This window comes from Simochromis diagramma, unplaced genomic scaffold (assembly GCF_900408965.1).
Source record: "Simochromis diagramma unplaced genomic scaffold, fSimDia1.1 OVJJ01000317.1, whole genome shotgun sequence".
Classification (NCBI taxonomy): Eukaryota; Metazoa; Chordata; class Actinopteri; order Cichliformes; family Cichlidae; genus Simochromis; species Simochromis diagramma.
The window spans coordinates 2,049,057-2,072,518 of record NW_024386994.1 but is presented as its reverse complement, the minus strand read 5'-3'; the positions used below and the strand labels follow the sequence as shown (position 1 = coordinate 2,072,518).

At 38.0% G+C, this 23,462-nt stretch overlaps 3 protein-coding genes across 3 annotated transcripts; all 3 read left to right on the top strand.

The window, feature by feature from the left end:
- Nucleotides 1-1,344: 1,344 nt before the first annotated feature.
- Nucleotides 1,345-4,034, top strand: LOC120739162. Its single transcript, XM_040040860.1, has 6 exons — nucleotides 1,345-2,122; nucleotides 2,248-2,592; nucleotides 2,713-2,751; nucleotides 2,912-3,019; nucleotides 3,125-3,153; nucleotides 3,832-4,034. The coding sequence occupies exons 1-6, from the start codon at nucleotides 2,074-2,076 to the stop codon at nucleotides 3,952-3,954; spliced, it is 693 nt and encodes a 230-aa protein (XP_039896794.1). The 5' UTR covers nucleotides 1,345-2,073; the 3' UTR covers nucleotides 3,955-4,034.
- A 3,355-nt stretch (nucleotides 4,035-7,389) lies between these two features.
- On the top strand, nucleotides 7,390-9,387 carry LOC120739166. The gene is made up of 6 exons (XM_040040863.1): nucleotides 7,390-7,469; nucleotides 7,660-8,004; nucleotides 8,096-8,131; nucleotides 8,225-8,335; nucleotides 8,442-8,470; nucleotides 9,189-9,387. The coding sequence occupies exons 1-6, from the start codon at nucleotides 7,424-7,426 to the stop codon at nucleotides 9,309-9,311; spliced, it is 690 nt and encodes a 229-aa protein (XP_039896797.1). The 5' UTR covers nucleotides 7,390-7,423; the 3' UTR covers nucleotides 9,312-9,387.
- Nucleotides 9,388-13,321: 3,934 nt separating this feature from the next.
- Nucleotides 13,322-15,126, top strand: LOC120739168. Its single transcript, XM_040040866.1, has 5 exons — nucleotides 13,322-13,764; nucleotides 13,880-13,918; nucleotides 14,010-14,120; nucleotides 14,230-14,261; nucleotides 14,982-15,126. The coding sequence occupies exons 1-5, from the start codon at nucleotides 13,398-13,400 to the stop codon at nucleotides 15,099-15,101; spliced, it is 669 nt and encodes a 222-aa protein (XP_039896800.1). The 5' UTR covers nucleotides 13,322-13,397; the 3' UTR covers nucleotides 15,102-15,126.
- The last annotated feature ends 8,336 nt before the right edge of the window (nucleotides 15,127-23,462 follow it).

Sequence of the window (23,462 nt, the reverse complement as noted above, 5' to 3'; positions counted from 1 at the left end):
GCCTGTGGGCTTTGGTAGCTAGTATAACATCCACATTGGCTATAGAAATCTCTCGTGGGGTGTAGCTCCCTCCCCAGGTGATGTTGTCAACATGCCTTAGTCACCTTCACTGGTTATCCTCCTTCGCGCCACCACAATGTGAACAAAAAAAACAACATAGAATAAAGGACTGGTATTCTTATACCTAAGAGCTCAAACAGCAGGTTAAGGACATACTGGGTCCAGGATGCCCTCTGGACCCAGTGGAGGTGGTGAGTGACAGGAGAACGGCGGCTAAGCTGTCATCCCTGTTGGACAACATCTCCCACCCCATGCAGCAGACTGTGACAGCACTGAGCAGCTCCTTCAGTGGGAGACTGCGGCACCCACGGTGTGGGACGGAGAGATTTCGCAGGTCTTTCCTCCCCACTGCTGTCAGACTCCATAATAAAGACTTTAACTGATCAAACACACAATCCATACATATGCAATAATATCAGTGCAATAATCCTTTCTGTCATCGTTGTATTTTTACTCAGTTGTATATAGTATTTGTATTTGTATTTCTATTGTTATCTTATTGTATATTTATTTTATTTTATTCTACTGATATCTAGTATTTTATTCTATTCTGTACAGTTTGTGTCCTGTATTTATTCTTATTTGTATTAAAATTTTTGCCTCAAACTTTTGGCCCACTGTCCACTCCGGCTGTGACAAACAAAGTTCCCACGTGTGGGACTAATAAAGGTTATCTTATCTTATCTTATCTTATTGATAACTGGAACCACAAAAGTCATGTTCATGGTGGTACTAGAGTAAAAAGGTCATATCTGTACAAAATGCAAAGCAATATTTTCAAGAATGCCATTGAACAGAGGTGGTGGCTTATAACATCAGCTGTCAGCCACTTATAATCCAGTCTTATGATCCCTTCCCTTCAAATTCAACCTCTTCTTCATATCTTGCCTCCAGTAACTTTAACAAGTCACATGATGAGGTGGGGCAAGGTCTCACAGACGTTTCACCCTTGACCATTAATGATGATAATTGCCTTTTTTCTCATCTTGGCTTATGTGATGTTTCACATGACCAATATTGGGTCAAAGCTAGGTCAAGGATAACATATACATAAGAATTTATAGCCTTTGCTCCATACTTTGTTGAAGGACCTTTGACAGCAATTACAGCCACAAGTCTGAGAATAATGCTACAAGGATACTATCCCTACAATGAAGCATGGTGGTGGCAACATTATATTGTGGGAACTGGGAGACTTGTCAAGGTCGAGGGAAAGATAAATGCAGCAATGTACAAAGTCATCATTGATATTAACTTGCTCCAGAGCACTGTGGTCCTCGGACTGGAGCAAAGGCTCATCTTCCAACAGGCCAAAAAACTTAAGCAGAAATCCAAGACAAGGAAGAAGTGGCTTCTGGACCACTCTGCGAATGTCTTTGAGTAGCCCAGCCAGAGCCCAGACTTGAACTCGACCGAATGTCTTTGGAGAGATCTGAAAATAGCTGTGCACAATCCTCCCCGTCCAGTCTGATGCAGCTTGAGCTTGCCAAAAGCGCTTCAAGTATTGAGGAAAGGTCGTGAATACTTGTGTACATTTCATATTTTCTATTTTGTGTCTTGTGTCACTAGATCAAAGACAATTTAGAGCTGAAGTTTGGATTATAATACATTATAATACATGATAAATGGGATCCTTAATAAATGCACCAAGCATAAAACCAATGCACCCCCTTCTTGCTTCCTTTTAGACCTTTAAGGACTAGAAACACATAAATACTTCTAACTGCAGAAGCTGCAGACTGGATTTTTAAGTATTTGTATAATTTTCTGAAAATCTTATCTCAAGCAGACATAATGTAAAATGATAAAGTGGAAATTTTATGTTAATGGATATTCGCTTAAGCTAAAACATGCAAAGCTATTGCATTGTATAGGGCGGCACTGGCAAGATGAAACACAAAATATAAAGCCAACACACACACACACACACAAACAAAAGACTCCCCGCCCCTCTTAACCCCCATATAAGAGCTGTGTGATACAAACTATCCATGCAGTTACAGGATTAAACGCATGATGAGGAGCTTCGTCTTGAGCACAGCTTTATTTCTCTCCAGCCTCAGTAAGTACTGGCACCTCAGTACTCTCAAATAATGGAATGAGAAAAGCCGGTAAACAGATGTAGTTGATGTTGTTGTCCTGTAACACTGTAGGCTCAGACATAAACATCATGTTCTTTCATTCCAGGCTGGATCTCTGTTTCAGGTTTTGAGTTTCAGACTGTGGAGGTCCAACTTGATCAAGAAGTCACGTTGAAGTGCTCCAACATTTCGAGTCATCCAACACAGACAGACTGGTTCAAAGTTATCAACAGAACTAAGCCCAGCTGCATTGCTGCTATGTATGGATCTCAAGGCAAAGCTTCATTCTGTGATGGATTTCGAAATGGAAAATTCAATATGAGTTCCAACAACACCTCTGTGTTTCTTAAAATCACACAAGTGGATTTATCTGATGTCGGGCTGTATTTCTGTGGATTTTACGTGAATAAGCATACGGTCATTTCCAATGCGGTCGAGTTAAGAATTCAAGGTAAGCTTGTAGGGAGGACTTTTGTCTTCCAGGTTAGTTTTATGTTCATACGTAAGCCAAAATCAGCTCAGAGATAAAAAGGAAATCACAAAATATTATAATGGCCATGTTTCTTTACAGGCGGTGAAACCAATGAAGAAGAGGGTTTTAAGACGGAAAGTAAAATTATTTTATGGCTTCTAAAATTTTGCTTTTCTTATATATATATATATATATATATATATATATATATATATATATATATATATATATATATTATGTTTCAATCAATCCAACTAAAGTGGACTGATGGGTTTTTGTTTTGATTTGTTTTTTGCAGAAGAGTCTGACAGAATGACACACCTGATAAGCATCCTGGGTAGTCTGGCTGGTTTACTCACTATAGTGGTTATTATTCTGGTTTTAAAAATCAGGAAACTTCAAAAAGGTACACATGGCTTTAATTTGTTTCACCTCTTTTTGGCAGGTAAATCTTATTCCTCTTGTACGCTGGTAATAATGAACTAATGACACTTTTGTATTTGGTATTTAGTGGCAGAACATGAACCAAAAAGCAACAAGGTAAATGTTTATTTGTTTTTTGTTGTTCCTGTTGTTTTCTTTTTCCTTAGAATGCGCAACCAATATGTCATGATATATTAATGTTGGAAAGAGAAGTGTCTAAGAGTTTGTTAAGGTCATTGTAACTGTAGAATTAATAATGTATACTTTATTGATCCCCATGGGGAAATTGCTTGTTTTTTCTCTGCATTTGACCCGTACACTCAGTGAAGCAGTGGGCAGCCACTAAGCAGGCACCCGGGGAGCAGTGTGTAGGGACGGTACCTTGCTCAAGTGTACCTCAGGGTAGCCGTTCAGTGGATTTGAACCCCCAACCTCCCAATTATGGGGCAACCACTCTACCTACTGAACTATCCCTGCTCAGTAGTTTCCGTCTTCTGAAGATTTTTGTTTTCTTCTCTGAAAATGTTTTTTTAAAGACATCTTTACGTAGATTGATAGCCGCATTAGTTCCAATTTCTGGCCTATGTTACTGAAGCTAAACTCTTTTTTTTACTGTATAATCTAATTGAATTGTGTTTAACACTGGACAGCACAGGTGTTCTTCCAGTATGATGTTTTAGTATTAAACTCTAAAAATCACATTTTATGTAAAATCATTTTTGGTTTAACCCACATATCAGCAAATGCATGATATATATGTAGCAAACTCAGCTGTGTAAATGTTCTGGTTTTCAGAATGTGAGCTCAGACGATCTGAACTACGCAGCTCTGAACTTCCAGAAAAACGTCCAAAGAAACCGGAGGCCTGTGACAGAGAGAGAGCTGGAGCCACATGTTGTGTATGCTGCCACCAGATAGACTCGTGCTTTGTGATAACCTGCAGATAAGGTTTTGTTTTGTGGAGGATATGGCAAAAAATAAAACAAATAAAATTTGCATTCAAGTTGTGTTTGTATCTTTACTTTTGTGTCATTGTCTTTTTTATTTGTCCACCTTTTGTTGGAGAGGAAAAACACTACACTTAAAGTATGTTGATGAGGGAGAAGTCAATGGTCTTACACCGATTGTGAAACTTTCTTTTGGGGAGAGTCTAATGCTCTGTTGTGGGAGAGTAGAAATACATTTTAACAGGAAGAGACAGCACTGTGTGGTCTGAGCCCAACTGAGGTTAAAATCACAAGGTTTCCAAGCCCTTCAGGAAGTATAAAGGTGACATAGTTCTAATTTAAACTGGTTGTTATGTTTAGACATTTTGATAACATCAGAGTTTCATTCAGTAACATTTGTCGCATGTAATTTACTGGATATTAAAGTGAATTTCCAGTTGCAGTAAATTTAATCCCCAAAAAGCTGCCTGATGTGGTGGGAATAGCTAATATTAGGAGTTTTAGTGGCTCAAAGCAGAGATCCTATAACTCTTCACTGTCTGTCTCTCGCTGCCATACTTTATCCTAAATGTTTAGGGCAGAGTGCCACATATTTCCTGTGCTCTACTTATATTTTTATTAAAAAGAGGAAGAACACTGTACAGTTCCTTTTTTGCAGGCAGTCAAATTAATTTTTACAGTAGAAGAGTTTGCAGTCTTTTAGACTTCTAGTTACATTTTTACGCAATAATTGAAAAGTAATGAAAACCTCTCTGCCTGTTTGCTCTGTTCATTTAAAAGACCCAGATTTGACTTTGTTGTTGCTTTTGTTCTGTTGTTGGTTTTCCTGCTGGTGGTGTAATAGCATTTCTGCTTACCAGGTGTATGATTGTCAGTCTCTACTGCAGATCCAATGTGCAGGAGCTTCAATTGGAGATCATTGTGTTGAACTGCTCTTTCAGCTCTGTCCTTATATGCCAATGTGTCCGATCCATCTGGCACTACCAGACATTATTGGACCTCTGTCATAGCGTGGGGCTGGTTGAACCCACAAATCAGATTCAATAAACAGCGACTGTTGGACATAGTTGAGGTCTAGTTGAGGACAGTTTTTAGGAGTAGTTGATGGTTTTTGCAACTGCACACATTTACAATTTGCAATTTTATGGACCAACTGACCTGATTGGTTCTTGCTATAATATGAAGTTGTCAAAATACTGCTGTCAGCTGTGTACCAACTTGACTTTTCCACCAGAGAAAAAGAGAAAATTATTTCAGGTGACTACATTATGAAGCTCATTGAGAGAAGGCCAAGGGTTTGCAATATTATCGACAAAGCAAAAGGTGGATACTTTCAGGAATATAAAATATAAGACATATTTATTTATTCATGAGATACTTATCAATTGTTTCTTTGCTACATAATTCCAAATTTCCTGTTTCATATATTTGATTGATTCACAGTGTGTGAATGTGTGTGTGAATGGGTGGATATGTAAAGCGCTTTGGGGTCCTTAGGGACTAGTAAAGCGCTATATAAATACAGGCCATTTACCATTTACCATTTGATGTCTTCAGTTCGTATCTACAATGTAGAAAAGAGGTAAAAATAAAGAAAAAACATTAAATAAGAAGGCGTGTCCAAACTTTTGACTGGTAGTGTATATACTGTGTATAGTATCCCATTCAACTGGTCCAAACTTTTTACTTCTGAAAGAACTTTTTCTTTTGTTTTTTCAATATTTCTCCCTTTTTACGTTCTTTCTTTGTTATTAAAATCCAGCATGCCAGAGTCAGCATTACTCCTCCTTCCTCTCCTGACAAAGCCTCAACTGGCTGTCAAATGTGATACCAGCCCACCCTTTGCACCTTCTGGGAAGGCTTTTACAAGGTTTAGGTGTGTATTTATGGGAAGTTTTGACTATTCTTCCAGAAGTACATTTGTTAGATTAAGAATTGAACAAAGACAATCTGAAGCACAAGAGTCCAAAAAAAAACAAACAAACAAAAACCCCCAAAGGCAGTTTAGGTGGTCTGAAGGTCACAGAGCAGCATTCAGAGGCTGAGGCCTCTGAGGCCTGATCTTCGGGTTTGGCAAGTCGCCATCATCAGAAACACGAAGCCTCGCTTGGCTTGACAGGAGAATGATGACAACAGAGCTACAGGTGGCTTAGTGGGAGGTCAGTGTCAGTGGCGATGTAGACTTGTTCCTGGACTGCTAGGACTGTACTTTCTGACTTTTTAAAAAAATATTTTTTATGGACAGAATTTCTTGGCATAGCCAAGTGGCAGAAAGATTCTGCTTGGGTAGTTTCAGAATCTTGTTTCTGCTTTTCGCAAATGATGTGGTTCTGTTGGTTTCAGCAGGCGGTGGCCTCAATCTCCCACTGCAGCAGTTCACAGCCGAGTGTGAAATGGTGGGGATGAGAATCAGCATCTCCAAGTCTATTGCCATGGTCCTCAACCGGAAAAGGGTTGAGTGCCCGCTCCAGATCAGAGATGAGCTTTTGCCTCAAGTGGAGGATGTCTTTTGATCTTGTCCACAAGTGAGGGGAGAGGGGTAGGGGGAAATCAACGGATAGATAGGTGCTATGGCTGCAGTGGCACCGATGCTGTACTGGTCAGTCGTGGTGATAAGAGAGCTGAGCGCAAGAGTGAAGCTCTCAATTTACTGGTTACTGGTTTACCGATCTACGTCTTTAAGGTTATTAACTAAGTCATGTTTCTTAGAAAATACTTTTTGTTTTCGTTTTAGTTTTTTCTTGTACTAAATGATGATAGTATTGAGACAAAGTATGGTGTGAATTATTTATCATAACTTTGTTTTTACTTGGCCTTTATTACTTGGTAGTTTGAAGTCTGCACTTTCAACACAAGTTGAAACGAAGACTTATCAAGGGTGGACCTTGCTGCTATATCATCTTAAATTGGTCATGTGATTTGCATGCATGGTCTATCGACTTTGCAGGGTTATCTGCATAATTCTGATTGCAAAAGCTCACAGAAAGTATGGGAAAACAACTACAGGGTTAAACAGCTTTAAATAATTTCACAACTTTAGGATATATAAAATGAGCTTTAACTTAGGTCTACTGAATGCAAACATCATATGTGAAAAGTATATTAAATTTTAAAAACACTACTGATCCCCATTTTTGTTTTTCTTTATATGCTGCACCAGGTCTTAAGGGACTAAAATAGGATACTTGATCAAAAAACAGATAAAAGATTGGATCCTAAGAGTGTGAATATCATAACACAAAATAAGAAATAAACAAACAAATAAACAAACTACTTTATTGTTATTTGATATTAGCCAGTGCTAAAAGATATGTAAATGCATTGCATTGCCTTTGTAGTTCATTGGCAAGATGAAAAACTAAATCACCCCGCCCCTCTAAACCCCTTTATAAAAGCTGTGTGGTTCACTGCTGTCCGAGCAGTGAAGGATTAAACACACGATGAGGAGCTTCGTCTTGATAACAGCTTTGATTTTTTGCAGCCTCAGTAAGTACTGGCACCTCACTACTCTCACCTTAAAATAAGTAATGGAACGAGGAGCCCAACAAAATTTAAATGTGATTGTTAGAAAGCAGTGATGTAATTAAATTGAATAAAAAGTTGTCGCCCTGTTATTGGGTCTGTTGTACCGTACATTTCGAGTTGAATCTCATTTTGTCTTTGTTGTTTGATTCAGGATGGATCTTTGTCTCGGGCTCTGAGGTTCACACTGTGACGGTCCAGCCTGGTGAAGACGTCACACTGCAGTGCTCCAACATTTCCACAAGTCAAACACATACAGAGTGGTTCAGAGTGATCAACACGACTAAAACGAGCTGTATCTCCTCTATGTTTGGGTCTCATGGCCAAGCTTCTTTCTGTGATGGATTTCAAAGGGGAAAATTCAATATGAGTTCCAATGTCACTTCTGTCTTTCTTAAAATGACAGAAGTGGGTTTATCAGATGCTGGGCTGTATTTCTGTGGATTTTACATGGATGTGCATATTATTATTTCCAATGCAGTAGAGTTAAGATTTGAAGGTAAGCTTTCCTTAGTAGCAGAACAACATGATGAGACTTTCAATAAGAACTGGAAGTCACAAAGTATCATAATACCCATGTTTCTTTACAGGTGGTGAAACGAATGATGAAAAATTTAAGACTGAAAGTAAGATTATTTTCCTGGTCTCTAAGCATTTTGATTGTTGTTGAGCTCAGACTTCAACCAGACTGAAATATTCCACTCCAATTATGTTTGTAGAAGAGCCTGAAAGATGCATAAACCTGATGAGCATCGTGCTGGGTAGTCTGACTGGTTTACTTACTATGGTGGTCATTGTTCTGGTTCTAAAAGTCAGGAACCTACAAACAGGTAGACTTGGCTGTAACTGTTTCACCTGCTATAGTAAACAGAAACAAGAAGATAAAAAATATGTTTGTGAAAATTAACTCAGCTCAATTTTCTATTTGGTGTTTAGCTACAGAACCTAAGGGTGAAGAACTAAAGGTAAATGTGTTTTTACTCATATTGTGTGAAATGTATGTCATGATTTAAAAAGATGCATTTAAACATGTAATTGTTCTATGACTAATATCAACCTATGGCATCCATATGTCTTTTCTTCTCATTGACCACATTCATTAGTATCTGACAGAAATTTTAAAAAAGTAAAAAAATAATCCCAGCAGAAAAAAAGCTTAATGATACATCTAAATAAGTAATAGTTTAGTAATTTGAAAATCATACACAAAAATACAAGGAGTACATACACTATTGTGATAAATTGTCTGTGAAATCAGATTTCTAACACCAATTGTAACTTTAAAAGTTAGTGTACAAAAAATTATAAATATATCATGAATATATTATATTATTATTATAAATTATTCTTCTAAAGTATGTCTCAAAATAAATGTTCCTGGTTGGTTAGAAGTTATTTTGTTGAGGAGGATAAAAATGTCTGTTCCTGCTCTGCTGTTCTTTACATTAAAGCAAGTTGTGTGTAGTTTGTGAAATCCATATGCAACCAGTAAATCAGTTGCAAAACAGTGTTTTAAAGAAAATTAATGCAACCACTCTAAGACGTTAGAATCATTATTGATTCTTGTTTAATTCAACTAATAAAATCTTACTGAAATCTTATGTCATGTAACTCACAAATCCACAAGCCTTTCAGATTGTGCTGATTGTGTTCATCTGTTTAAAAAAGTATTTTAATTTTCAGAACATGAACTCAGATGATCTGAACTACGCAGCTCTGAGTTTCCAGACAAAAGCTAAAAGAAGCCGCAGGCCTGCGACACAGAGCGAGCCGGAGCCTAACGTTGTGTATGCTGCCACACGATAGACTTAGGAAGAAGAATTAGTTCTTATTAATATAACCTGCTGATATATTTCTGTGTGTGTGTTGTGGGTGACATGAATCTCGGAAAAAAATAAAATTATGAATAAAATTTGCATTCAAGGTTGTTTTTTCTTCTAAATCTCTGCTTTGTGCCTCTTTGTTTTTCTTATTTATTCACATGTTGTCTGAGAAGAAAAACGTAGACATGATAAAGAAGATTCAGAAATAACTGATTAATGCAATTTTCTCAGAGTCTAATGGTCTGGAGGAGACAGATAATAAGAAAAGCACAGTGTGGTGTGAGCAGAGCTGAGGTGAAAACCACAAGGGCACTAAAATCAGAGCTAGCGGACGATATAAAAGCAACAGAATAATGATCGATTCAAACTAGCTTTCTGTGTTTACATGTCTTAACTTTATCTTCAATGTCTTTTAAATTTCTTAGGCTGTCAAACAAACTTATTGGGCAATAATAACAACGTCACTCAACATTTTATTACACGAGTTGCTTCAGTTTTATACAATCATAATGCCTATGGTTAGAGATTAAACACAGAACATATTTTGGCCATATTATGAACAAGTTTTTAATTTAAAAAATATCTCAGTGTTCTCAGTAATGTTCTTTATCAATGATTAGTGTCATCACATAATCCAAGTGTCAGGGTCATAAAATATCATTGAAATTCATGGAGGAGTTGCTGAGAAATCAGATCAACATAAATGAAAAGCACTGTGAAAATAGATTTAAAGTCAGGTCATCACCAGGTCTGGACTGGTAATGTGGCTTACTGGGCATTTTCTTGGTGGGCCAACACACTTTTGGGCCGATGTACTGGCCGTACAAGCACTGACAGCAATCCATTCCTTCTTTTTCATTACTTACACTGGACAATGCCTAATCAAACCTCTTACGCAGCTTCTAGAAGAAGTGATGAAAAGGTGGAGGTCAAAAGCTGACAGAAAACAATAAAAAGAAACTAAACTAAAAATAGATTCAGCAAAATGTACAAAATTAACCTGCATGTTAGCTGTCAGTGCTGCCAGTAGTACCAGCTATAGCTAGTAACCTGGCCTCACAGTGACAGTACGCTGCTGCTGTATTGAGAGAAATATGTCTCAAAAGGGTTGCAAATGTGCAACATATGATCCATAAGTGTAAACTAAGCTTTAAGAATGTGTACAATTATTTGTGTGCAACTTCTGAAGACTCCCAAGCACATGCTTGAATCCACCCACAAAAACACAGCAATTTGGTTACACGTAAAACTATTTTACAAATGCCTACATCCAAATGGGAAAATAAATACTGCTAATTTATGCACAATTTATTAAATTCAGCTTCATAAATCCAATAATTTTGACTTTCAGAAACCTTTCTGTTTGTATAAATATCTAGGTTGAGGCGCTGTCACTTGGTGTTCACTCTTTCTGTGGTAGAGTATCACTTCCTGCCTTTTCCATCAAACGGTGATGTGCTGGGTAGCTTATCTGCGTAGCAGTGTAATCTTCACGTGCTTCACCAGTAGCACACTCGCTTCACTCGTAAATGTATAGTTACAGTATTCACTCACTGTGTCTTTAGGGTTTTGCTAGCTTAGCTTAGCTCATAGCCGACGAGCTAGCAGCATGGCCTCTTTACCGGTCCCTCCTGCACTTTCCTGTTCATGTGTCAGATGTTTAGTTACTCCTCAGCCTCTAAACGCTTTTCCCTACTCGGCGACACACTTGACTGAGATCAAACTTTGGTTTTTGACAATTCTGTTCTGAGACATGTGAAGCTAGAGACACCACCAGCCATAGTCAATTTTCTTCCAGGTGCCAGAGCAGGCGACATTGATGGAAATTTTGAAGGGAAAACCATTTCAGGTGACCACATCATGAAGCTCACTGAGGGCAGGCCGAGGGTTTGCAATGCTGTCAACAAAGCAACGGGTGGCTACTTTCAGCAATCTAAAATGTAAGACATATTTAGAGTTATTTATCAATCTTTGCTACATATATTTTGCATCATATATTCGATGTATGAAAGCAAAATCATTAAATGAGAAGGTGTGACCAAACTTTTAACTGGTAGTATACACATATTATGTGTATGCATGACATATACATTCTTTTTTTTTTCCTTTTTCCTTTTATTTTTGAGTGACCATGGTGGGCTGCCAGGACCAAAAATGCCAGGGCCGATTTTTTGTCCCAGTCCATCAACTAGTAATCACTCAGGTGATCAGCAAATAAATAACCAACACTCCTAATCTGATGCTGTTTAAAAGCTATCCTTAAATATTTTATTCAACAAAAAAGAAAAAGAAAATGAACTGTGGTGAGTAGCACTCCTCTAAGAGCATGTCTAAGAGACTACGACATCTAACCCAGTGTATCAGGTTTGTGGATGCTTTAACACCTCTATCTGTTGTATGGAAGATGCATTCCCATTCCTGACAAAGGTGGAAAAACCACAGTATCATCATTCCACAAACCAGAAGTTACAGTAAGTACAGAGTACAATGAATCATGAGTCATCAAAGCTGAGAGGTTTCAAAAGCATCTGATGAGTTCTCACTTTTTTAGGATTCAGTTGTATTAAATTGGATTAAACCCACACCTTTTGGCTTCTCCAAGCTTGGGCTTGAGTTAAAAAATAGATAAAAAGGGAAGTGCTGCATTGCTCTAAAAATAACTTTAAACAGGCGCTTATAAATGGGACAAAATAACCAGATAAAATCGGTCCTTTCAATAAGTCTAGACTAAACCTTTGGTATCTAATATAGCACAAGTTGAAACCACAACTGTAGTCATTGCTGCCCTGAGAGAAACACAAAAGTTATTAAGCTCAGTTATTCCCACTTAACGTCTGAATATTCCCTCTTCAGACAGTCTTTTCTGTCAGAAAATATAAACTGCAAACTCTGTCTCTGCCTCAGTGTTAGACCCTTATATGACAACATGCTTAAAATTGCAGTTTTAAGGATTTGGTCTTTGTGTAACTACGATGCTGTATGAAGAACCATGTGAAAAACACTAAAACAGGTATGTGATTCTGTGGTCATGGAGTCACTATGAACTAAAAAGGTTTAGTAGTTGGCAGGTATGAATGTAAATTGTACTTTTGTAATTCTTGTCTGTAACTTTTAAATGCTGCTGAATAATCAAGCCTGCAAATGTTAGCATTCATAACATAGCACTATCCACTCCTGTCTAAATGTTCTCACTTCTGGGACAAAAATACCAGCATAATTAAAATGCTAATGTTAATGTACAGAAGTTCTCTGAACTGAGCTACACGCCTGTAAAGTTTCATGACTGTATCGCCCAGAAAACTATGTAAACCTACTTTTGCGTCCATCAGACAAAATCACATTTTACCTTAGATGTAGACACACACACACAGTTATATAATGTACCTTGGCTAAACTATGTACTAAGTTGAAACAGGTATGTAACCAGAACACAAGTTTTTACACTTGTTTTACATGTAAAATTTAAGAAAGACCTGAGTGTGCACCAGAAATGTGAAAATGTTGGTGAGCTTCACCAGGACACATATCATCCTCAAAATGAAAACTCCAAATAGAGACCATAGAAAACTGTACCCAATATAACATAATGATACTGCAGGTATTCTTTTCCATGTTATACCAGATGTTTAGGGACTAGAAAAGGATAATAGTTTAAAATAATAAAAATTTCATAGGAGATATTCTTTTTGCATCTGAAAAGCATGGAATCTCCATGTACAAAACCTTTATGTATTCTATTGATAACAGATGAAACTATATGCAGAGGCATTGCACACTACTGATAGGTCATTGGCAAGTTAAAGAAAAACACCCCGCCCCTCTAAACCCCTTATAAGAGCTGCGTGTTACAAACTATCCGATCAGTGGCAGATTTAATGACACAATGAGGAGCCTCATCTTTATAAGAGCTTTGTTTCAATGCAGCATAAGTAAGTAGTGATACCTTACTACTCTCTACTCCAAATTATGCAACAGCTAACCTTCCAGTATTTCAATTTGATTATTAGGACACCGCAAATTCATTAAAACAGTTTCACTGTTACAATATTCTGGTACTGCGCTCTCTTTGATGAATCTTGTGTTTGTTTCAGGCTGGATCTCTGTCTCTGGTTCTGAATTTCAGACTGTGGAGGTCCAGTCTGGTGAAGACGTCACACTGCAGTGCTCCAACATTTCCAGAAGTTCAACGCATACAGAGTGGCTCAGAGTGGTCAACAGAGCTACGTTGAGCTGCATTGCCTCTATGTATGGCTCCAATGGACAAGCTTTATTCTGTGATGGATTTCAAAATGGAAAATTCAATATGACTTCCAACAACGTCGCCGTCTTTCTTCAAATAAAGTCAGTGGATTTGTCTGATGCTGGCCTGTATTTCTGTGGATTTTTCTTGGACTATCATATAATTATTTCCACTAGGGTAGAGTTGAGAATTCAAGGTGAGTTTAGGTTAAAAACCTTTCTTTGCAACTTTAGTGTTTCTCATCATGTCATGTGGAAACACAGTAACTACAAACAGCAAATTGTAAAATAATACAACAATCATGGTCACAGGTGGTGAAACCAGTGAAGGAGAGGATTTTAAGAGTGAAGGTGAGATTCCGTGATGAGTGGAAAGATTTTAATCTTCACTGTGCAGTACTTTCAGTATCTTGTAAAAATATATCTTAACCACACTTTTTAGAAGAGTGCAACAGAACGACCCAACCATTGAGCATCATCCTGGCTGGTCTGACTGGTTTACTCACTATGGTGGTCATTATTCTGGTTTTAAAAATCAGGAAACTTCAAACAGGTAAATGTGGCTATAATTAGTTTCACCTACTCTTGCTGCTGATCAACAAACCCAAAGCAAAGTACTGTATTGCTAATAAACTAATTACAATTTCATATTTGGCCTTTAGGTCCACAACAGCAACCAGAGCAAAGCAGTGAGGTAAATCCATCTTTTCTCTCTATATAAAATGTTTATGATTTAACAGAACCATTAAACATTTGATGACTCTATGAAAACATCAATCTTCAAGCAAGGAGAAAGAACCCTAAACCGTTTATTTGAATGAACAAAAATGAATTATTATAACAATATAACACTATTAATCCCAGCAGAGATATTGTTTAGTAGTTGTCACTTAAAACTGTCAAAGTTGTAAACTATAAAAGAATAAAGAAATTGTATTGTATTATATATAATCAGTCGAAGATTATAAATTAAATGCAATGACAATAAAATGCTCTGTATGCCGAAGAAATAGTTCTTCTGTTTTTAGAAAGCAGAAGCATTAGCATGAAGTTTGTTAAGTCAAAGAAGAAGAAACGAAGACTTTCTTCCATGTTGTTACAACACAAAGCAGCCATCATATTTTATTGAAGTATCTATGTGTGCATAAAGCAAACTGCTATGAATTTGCTATTTCAAAACTCAATATAAACTGTACGTCACAGTGATGGCTTGGGTCATTCCATCTCCACTCAATGTTTTTCTGTATATGATAATATGGTGACTCTATAGTCGTTAATCTGAGTGTTACAGATTCAAACTTGCATATGTAATGATGTTATGTATATCTGGTATTATTATTGAGATATTATAACTCCACCAACCTTTCATATTTTTAACAAACACAGCGTTCACCTAAATTCTTTGATATTTCAGAATATGAGTTCAGGCGATCTGAACTATGCAGCTCTAAGTTTCCAAAAAAAAGCCAAAAGAAGCTGTGGACCTACCACACAAGACCTGGAGCCACATGTTATCTATGCTGCCACAAGATAGACTCACAGGATAGCCTTTGCCTGCCTGACTGTGGAGAATTAAGAATAAATAAAGCATAAATAAAACTTGCATTTGGACCGTGTTTGGGTACTCCTTATTGTGTTTCTGTGTCTTTCTTATTTGTCAGACTTTTGTCTGAGTCGAAAAATGTAGACCGTAGTGGTCTAATAGACCAGTGAAAGGAAGCAACATCACAGCACCTGACAGTACAACTGAGGTGAAAAGCTCCCGTGGGTCTGTAACACTCAGAGGAGACATTATTAGGTACAGCTAGCTCTGAGCCATGTCGGCCTTTGGACGTGCCTCAATTTTCTGTGGCATTCTAAAAGGTGCTGGAAACTTTCCTCAGAGATTTTGGTCCATATTAACATAAAAAGCATCACACAATTGTTACAGATGTGTTGACTGCACATCTATATGCAAATCTGTTCCACCATATCCAGCAGTGCACAACTGGATTGAGATTTGGAGATGGAAGAAAGCATTAATGAACTCACTGTCATGTTTAACAAACTAGTTTGAGATGATCTGAGCTTTTTGTTGTAGCACATTATCCTGATGGAAGCAGCCATGAAAAGATAGGTGGACTGGACAAACTGAGATAAGCCGTAGTGTTCAAATGATACCCATTTTATACCAGGGTACCACCACCCACAGCCTGAATCCTTAAATAAGGCAGGACGCATTAATGCTTTCGTGTTGTTTCTAACAAATTCGGACATTACTGTCAAAATGTCATAACAGGAACCAAGATTCATTAGACTGGCAAACTTTTTCCAATATTCAGCTCAAGGTACTGCTGCTTACTCATAGGGGAATGAGTAAGCAGCAGTGGGAAGGAGAAACTCTCTTTTAACACTAATAAGCCTGTGTCGACCAGGCTCAGGGATCTGCAGCCATCTGCCATGGTTAGAAAACAGGACAAAGACATGCTGTGGAGTAAAAATGACTAATGACTAAATTCATAGTGGTCTATAAGCATATAGAAAGTGAACAAAAACACAAACATGCATCATGGGAAGCCTCCCCAGAAGTCTAGGCCTATTGCAACATAGCTAAATTGGAAATTCAGGGTAAATATATTAGGGGTGCAACAATACTCGTATCAGTATTGAACCGTTCGATACAGTGCTTTCGCTTCGGAGTCCCCCCCACCGCCACCCCTCCAGTGACCCTCACAAGGATAAGAAGAAGAGGATGTATGAATGAAACTGATAAACCTCTCCATCCACCAGGCATGAGTCTGCCACCCTCACCTAGAGACATAAACTGAATGCCCTTGCAACAGTCTTCATCCACTCCTCAAAGACACATGATGCACCACATACCTGCCCCTCTCGTTCTCTCTACAGGCGACATAATATTGGAATGTTTATAACCAGATGTAACCACACATATTGTTAAAGTGGCATAATGCACATTCAGGGAAATGATGGAGAGAAAGGAACATAAATAAAAAACAGATGATAAATAAAAACAGATGAAGCAAAATGATCAAGTATCAGTCAAACAAAAACACCCTCAAATTTGAAAACAGTGAAACTAGCCTCTACTCATGGTCAAAGTTACTCAGATCACCTTTGTTTATTTATTCTTCTGATGCAGGCAAGAAAAGGGCTTTCGTTTTAGCTGATAGAACATGCTGTCACCACAGTGGAAAATTACAGGGGGAGGAGCATGAGACTACACAAGAACATCGTCAGGCAAGAAAGCTGCCCATACACACACCGACTGTGTCAGGATGTAATAGAGGACAATGAAAAATGAAAACACCTGACGAAGTTAAAATAAATTCAAATGAATACACATATTATTTAATTCAGTACTAAGAAACAGCTCTAGTGCAATCCCTGGCTGCATAATTTTCATTAGCCGTTGTGCTTTATAATAAGTGTCATGACCTACACATAATTTTTCATCAAAGCGTGCCAGATTGTTCTTTTAAAAAGTATATATATATATAGATATATACATATGTGTGTGTGTGTGTAATTTCTCATTCTCAATGTTTTTTCTAAAATAGGTAAAAAAAAAAATCTGTAAATGTACAAAGGCTGGATTTATCTGGTCAAAAGCAAGTAGTTCAAGTTTCATTTCTTCTTCTTTAACTTCACGTGAACCTCTTCTGACTGTGCTCAGACCACACTGTGCACTCTCTTCCTGTAAAACGACGAGTATTTTGCTCACACCTCCCTCCCCCAAAGACCTTTTGACTCCCCCTATGAGTAACTTTGTATGCTCTTGTTTCATTAAGATAGAAACAAACAAACCAGCAGAAAAACGGACACAAAAATGTTATAATGACTTCACTAACATACATGTTTTACCCTCATGCACATAGAGAATCAACTAAATGTACAATCACATACAAACTCATGGATGTCTCATCTCATCTGCTCTCAGAAGCTAAGTGGGGTTAGCTTAATGAAGTATATATTTTAGGGGTGAAACGATACACAAAATTCATGGTTCGGTTCGATACTTTGGTGTCACGGTTCGATATTTTTTCAATACAAAAAAATGTTCGTGCCTTTTTAATTTGTCATTTATTAAAATTATAAATATATATTTTAACTCAAAAGTACAGTTTTTAAATTTAATGTTGCTGAAACAACAAAATTATTAAAAAATAAAATCCGACATACTGTTTGACTTTTGTCCATGACGTGCTTACCTTCAGGGTCATACTTCACATGAAGACCAAAATAGTTTCAAAGGCCAGATCTGAATGAGGGTGGGGGAGGTTCAGTTTCGGGTAACGTTGAGGCAGTTGCCATGTTCCAACGAGCTTAGCTTCTGTCTTGCTAGCTTGCGCTGCGCTCAGTGGATCTGCACTCGACAGTGCCAGACATTTTCCCAGTTAGATTTGGACAGTTATTTTTTGTAAAACCTCCCCCTTTGTCCCATTTCTACCTCAGCCAATCAAAGCATGCCATTATCTGTGTTGCAGATATCAGAGCTCTGCATTTGCATTGTATAGGTAGGTCAATACTAAGATGAAAAAGAAAAAAAAAAACACTCCATCCCTTTAATCCCATTATAAGAGCTATGTGAAACAAACTATCAATGAATAACGGTCGGAAGCGCACCTGTAACTGGAAGGTCGCCGGTTCGATCCCCGGGCTCTCTATCCTGGTCGTTGTGTCCATGGGCAAAACACTTTACCCCTACGCCTACTGGTGTTGGCCAGAGGGGCCGATGGTGCAATATGGCAGCCTCGCTTCTGTCAGTCTGCCCCAGGGCACATGTGGCTACAACTGTAGCTGCCTCCATCAGTGTGTGAATGTGAGAGTGAATGAATAGTGGCATTGTAAAGCGCTTTGGGTGTCTTGAAAAGCGCTATATAAATGCAATCCATTATTATTATATAATCCAACACAGACAGACTGGTTCAAAGTTATCAACAGAACTAAGCCCAGCTGTATTGCTGCTATGTATGGCTCTCAAGGCAAGCTTCATTCTGTGATGATTTCAAAATGGAAAATTCAATATGACTCCAACATCACCTCTGTGTTTCTTAAAATCACACAAGTGAATTTATCTGATGTCGGGCTGTAGTTCTGTGGATTTTTGCGTGAATAAGCATACGTGAATTCTAATCTTCCAGGTTAGTTTTATGTTCATATGAAATCCAAAAACACCTCAGAGACAAACAAGAAATCACAAAGTATTATAATAGCCATGGTTCTTTACAGGCGGTGAAACCAATGAAGAAGAGGATTTTAAGACTGCAAGTAAAATTTACTTTTCTGTCTCTTAATTTTTTTTTTCTTTTTCCATTGTGATCATTGTTATTATTATGTGTTGCAATTTAACCAGACTGAATTGGGAGTGACGTTTTATTATAATTGCCTTTACAGAAGAGCCTGATAGCGCACACATGATGAAAAACCATTCTGGGTTGTCTGACTGGTTTTACTCACTATAGTCATCATTATTCTGTTTCTAAAAATCAGTGTTTCATCTATAGACACATGAACCGATAGAAACAGAGGCTGCAGCCTCACTGCTCAATAGTTTGTTGCCTGAATGAAGTTCACCTGTCGCTGGCTTTGCTCATTGAACAAGGTGCTGGGCTGAGGTTGACATTCACTTGGCATTAGTGCCACTCTGGGTTCTTGGCTAGCATGCTATCTGTGCAGATGCTTGCAAACAGCAAACCTGTAGACTGCACTGCAATTATCCTCCTCTGACACACAAACTAAAGTACTCTGATGCCTCACCATTGCTAATTCAGCTGCACTGCCTTGAATCCAGAGCACGTTTCAAGATTCTGGTTCCAACTTTTTGAGCTTTCCATGGAGAAGCAGCAGCTATCATACTTATTGTACATCATACAAGACTAGACAAAATTGAAGGACATAAACCTTTTCCCACAGTGGGCCCCAGACTTGCGAAATCTCTCACCTTGTTTGAGAACTGTGGTTTGTTCAGTTTTTATCTTTTATCTTTATCTGCCAAAAAAGCAGCCTAGTGTGGCAACACTGATAGTTGCTAGCAGGGGTTTTGATGGCCCACTGCCTGGCTAGACCATTTCTCCACGTGAAAGCCTGGACAGGTTGAAAGAGGCTCCTTAAATAAGGGCTGCATGCTGAACTGAAATAATGATTTTGCAACATACTTTTTCTTTTGGGTTTTTTTGTTCTTTTTGTGTGTTTTTACAACAGCCAAGCTTTCTTATCATCATCTCATACCTACCTGTCTTGATCCTGTAAAGAACAAATGTCACAGTTAAAAATGACACAGACTAATGTGTTTTCAGCATTTTCTTCATTAGGCTGTGACACTGTGTCAAATCTCAACACACTGAGTAACCTCATGTATCATGGTTAACTTTTCCAGCTCAAATGTGCAACTAGTATGTTAAAGTAATTATCATGCCAGAGTGCTACAGTATATCTAGTGGTGCAGTGTTGCTACTGTTGCCTCATAGCAGTGAGGTTTGATTCGCCTGCCTTGACTGGGCTACTTCTACAAATGAAAGCGTGGTCAGACTCTACTTAGCCTCTTGACCACCCTACTGTTTTTGGAGCCAAGCCCAGAATGATCTTTCATATGCTAAGACTGTCACAGTCAAGAATAATGAAAGTAATGACTGTGGTTGTTTTGCTATGTGACTGTAAATTTTTCACCTACAGAATGTGGGCTCTGTTTACTCTGCAGTGTTGAGACTCCACCCACAAAACACCCAGAAGCAGAAGGCCTGCAATAGAGACACAAGTGGAAACTCATGTTGTTTATGCTGCCAGTGCATAGAGCTGATTCTCTGTGTTCATGATGAGAAAGCATGCTTAGTAGTTAAGTTTTTTTTTTTACCCTGGACTAAACATTTTTATGTTTGTTTTTTTCTGCCTTAATTTGTCTTCATATCAAATAAAAGAAGGGCATATAAAGTTTACTAATAGGGAGAGTCAACTGGTGTTCAGTGGGAAGGAGGCATGAGCGAGATACTGATCACTTGACAGGAAGAGACTTCACAGTGTGGTCTGAGTGCTGAACTCACAAGGCCTGTCAGTCAGTCAGTAATGGTTCACAGCAAAGTTTAAGAAGAGGCAGCGGATATTAAAGTACTGTCTTTTGACTAGATAACACCAACCTTTGTATTTTCACAGACTTTAGAAAAATATAATGATATGTTTTATAATGAAATGTAATTAAAACATTTTTTTCAATCCTGCAAGCTTTCATGAAAAACAGTGTATGAGTCATGAATAAAATCTCTGGAACAGTAAGGATTTGCTGATTTCAAGACTACAGATGATTAAGAATCAAAGAAAATCAAAATCCTGCAACAGTTACCTCTTTACTGATGGAAACGATGAAATCACAGATTTAAAAGTACATTAGTGGTACTAAAGTTACATCATCTAAATTTATTTTAACTTTTTTTTTTTTCATTTTCCTCTATTACATCCTGACACAGTGTGTATATCAACAGTTTTCTTGCCTGACCATGTTCTTGAGCACATTCTGGCGCGCAACAGGTCTTGTGCACCTCCCCCTGTTATTTTCCACTGTGGTGACAGCACTGTTTATCAGCCGAATTGAAAGCCACAGAAACGCTAGCCTTTCAAACCACACGCAACAAATACTGTGCTGTTTTCACACTTACTTATTTCACTTCATTCTTTCTTTGCATGCATCAGAACAATGAATATAGTTGATCTAAGTGTCTTTAACCATGAGCAGAGGTTGGATTCACTGTTTTCACATGCATTTACTGATAGGGTTACTGATAGGGTTACTGATAGGGTTAGGGGAAAAAAAAGGGCTCTGAGAGAAAACTTCAGTGAGCAGCGCTTCCCTTTGTCAAAATGCCTCTTTAGTGGCAAAGTGCTAACTCAGTTAAGCACTCATGTTCTTTGAATGTATGTTATGACTTTAACTTTCCTAAATGTTCTACTGTGGGAGGTGCCTGTGTGAACGTGTGGCATTCTTATCTTAGGCTCCGGCCTTTATTCTGCTGCCACTGACATGCTTACTCCACTCAGCTTCATGCATTGTACATAGAATGCACAGTTCCGCATTCAGGTAGGCAGGAAGTGAAACACGTTGACACTCTTTCCTTTCTCCAGTGTAGTTATGAAGATGGATGGATGGATGGATGGATGGATGGATGGATGGATAGATAGATAGATAGATAGATAGATAGATAGATAGATAGATAGATAGTCAGTCTTCAAGTTAAGGCTATAGATGTACCCTTAAAAACCACCTATAATACACTAATCATAGCATGTAAAACCAAGGTGGCAGGTCATCAACTCTTGAGAAGGTTCGTAATTCATCCCTTGTTGTTCCAGTCTGCATGCCAAAGTATCCTGGGCAGATACTTGAACCCCACATGGATTCCCAATGTTTTACTGCGAGCGTGATATTGGATGGAAAAGCACTTAAGTGTAGAAAAAAGTTCTTGTTTGTAAATAGATTTTTTTACATGCAGTATAAGCCCTTTGCATTGCTAAAGGAGAGTATAAAGCCTATTTGTGTGCTACTGAATCTGAACAAGAGTCTTACTCAGGAATGTGCACGAAAGTTGGCCATCAGCCTTTTTCTTTGCTATGGGGAGAACCACTTGCCATCAACGAAGCCCTTGATGTCCCCCAGAAAAAAAGTGTGTGGTTTTAGTGATTGGTTAGTGAAGATGGTTGTGGAAGTAAACTGATCTTCCCTCAAGCTGTATCACCACACAGGTGCTTGAGAGTTGTTGTGGACATCTTCAATGCACTTCACAAACCAAGATCTCTTATGAGTTTTATTCATCTTTACAAAGACAACAAACAGCAATACAAACAGCATGACAGCAGTCTGAATGTGTTTTAACCAAGACGGACCACAAGCCTTGAAATTTAGAGAGGCAAGTTGTGTATCTGCATGGTCACAGAACACATTCAGTACGTGTGTGTGTGTGTGCAAAAGATATTCAGTAAGGAGCGTCTTAAAATCTTCTTCTGTTTTTGATAATTTATTGATTATATAAATATTTAGAGTTATATAAACATCAGGCTCAAACCCAACACTTGTTTGCCTACACCTGGGGTCATTTTTGACCCGAGGACAACAAAAAAAAATCTGCAGGTTTTGACAAAATCTTAAAGCGCTTAATTTTAGCTACGTACCATCTTTTTTGTTTTCATTTACGGTGGGTGAAATTGAGTGTGTTTTTGACAACGTCTGAGCTTTAAATGCGAAGGATAGTGGACAGTGATTGTTACTGAAAGGAGATCTATATCTGGATTTATTAGACTTCATCACTTAGAACTGTTTCATCATTGCTTATTCAAATATAAAGGGAGGTTCAAAGAAAACTAACATCTTCTGATCATGTATGCTTATATGTGGAAAGGTCTCTGTAGTGGGGTGTGGCTGGTGGCTCAGCTATAGGGGAGGAATGAAGCAGCAGAGACAGAGCTTAGGGGAGGGTGGAGGCCACAGGGTTAGGGTTCATCATGACCATCAAGACTTTCCCTATTTCAGTAGCATTCTGGGTCCAGGATAGGGATAGGTTTAAAAATTGGATTTCCTGATTCAAATCAATTTGAATGTGAATAATGCAATATCAATTCATTAATTCTTGAAATTGATTTTAAATATAAATGTATTTTGTCATAAATGCCAGAATCTCAGCTTAAAGCTCATAAAAGTATTTCCACAAACGCCAAACAGCTAAAACAACAAACGATTAAAGAGCAGGTAAACTGATTGCCCAAAATATGTAAACACAAAGCATGACCAGCAGAGTTGGGCAGTAACGCGTTCCAATTACTTTTTTCAAGTGACAGTACAGTAAGGGATTACTATTGCAAAAAAGGTAATTAGATTACTGTTACTTTCCCGTAAGCACGCTGCGTTACTAAAACC